General features: G+C 73.8%; 1 protein-coding gene across 3 annotated transcripts in view; it reads right to left on the bottom strand.

The window, feature by feature from the left end:
- Nucleotides 1-575, bottom strand: part of MTA1 (metastasis associated 1) — a 75,193-nt gene extending 74,618 nt beyond the window's left edge. For all 3 annotated transcript variants that reach the window (XM_057372809.1, XM_057372811.1, XM_057372812.1), the window contains exon 1: nt 352-575. In XM_057372809.1, coding sequence (XP_057228792.1) covers nt 352-379 — 28 coding nt within the window. In that variant the 5' untranslated portion in view covers nt 380-575. The remainder of the gene's footprint in view (nt 1-351) is intronic.
- Nucleotides 576-1,048: the final 473 nt, after the last annotated feature.

Below are 1,048 nucleotides of genomic sequence, written 5' to 3'. Positions count from 1 at the left end.
GGGCGGGAGGCGCCGCCGGCTGCGGGACCCCGGGCGGGCGGCGCGCCGGGAGCTCCGCGCTACCGCTCGCAGCGGAGGCTCCACTGGCCCAGGGGCGGCCCCGGAGGGAGCCCCGGCGGCACCGGGGGGGGAGAAAGGCGGCGCGGCGGGAGCGCCGGGCGGGGGTCGGCCCGGAGCGGCGGGGGCCCGCGGGGCCCGTACTCACGTTGCTCTGCGGGTCGATGGCCTGCAGCAGCCGGTCCCTGATCTGCTGCGGGGACGGGGCCGGAGCCGCTGTCATTGCCTGGGCGAAGCGGGGCGGCTGCGGCTGCGGCCGGGGCGGGCGGGCGGCGGGGCCGGCGCCGCTCTTACCTCCGACCCGGTACATGTTGGCGGCCATGCCCGCGACCGGGCCGGGCGCGGGCCGCTCCCGCCGCCTCCGCCTCCAGGTGCCGGATCCGCTGGAAAATGGAGGCTGGAGCGGGCGGCGGGGGAGGGGAGCGGGGGAATTAAAGGGGCCGCGCCGGCGGACGGGGAGGGAGCGAGGCGGAGGGCGGGGCGGCGGCCCGGCGGAGGGGGCCCGGCGGCGGCAGCGGCGGCGGCGGCGGGAGGGAAGGAGGGGAACGAGCCAGATCCGCCCGCCCGCGGCGTGTGAGGGCGGCGCTCCGGCCTGCGAGGGGAGGGACGGGACGGCAGCGAGCGGGGCTGGGGGCGGCGCGGCCTCGTCACACACACACACAGGAGAGAGAGAGAGACTGTACAAACACAGCCACACGCACAGACTGCCTGTACACACACACACACTGTACACAAACACACACAGCRCCTCTGCTCACACACACACAGCCTCTCCTTGCACACACACGCGGCCCTCCCTCACACACAGATCGCCTGTCCTCACGCACTGACCGCCAACACACGCACAGAGCGGGAGAGCGACTGTACGAACACACACACAGTACACAAACACACAGGGAGCACCTCTGCTCACACACACAGCACGCACACAGCCTCTCCTTGCACACACACACAGAGCTTCCCCTCGCACACAGATCGCCTGTCCTCCTCA

Source organism: Malurus melanocephalus, unplaced genomic scaffold (genome assembly GCF_030028575.1).
Source record: "Malurus melanocephalus ecotype Western Australia unplaced genomic scaffold, MMel_1.1 scaffold_178, whole genome shotgun sequence".
NCBI lineage: Eukaryota > Metazoa > Chordata > Aves > Passeriformes > Maluridae > Malurus > Malurus melanocephalus.
The sequence above is the reverse complement of the archived record's forward strand: the minus strand, read 5'-3'. Positions and strand labels throughout refer to the sequence as shown.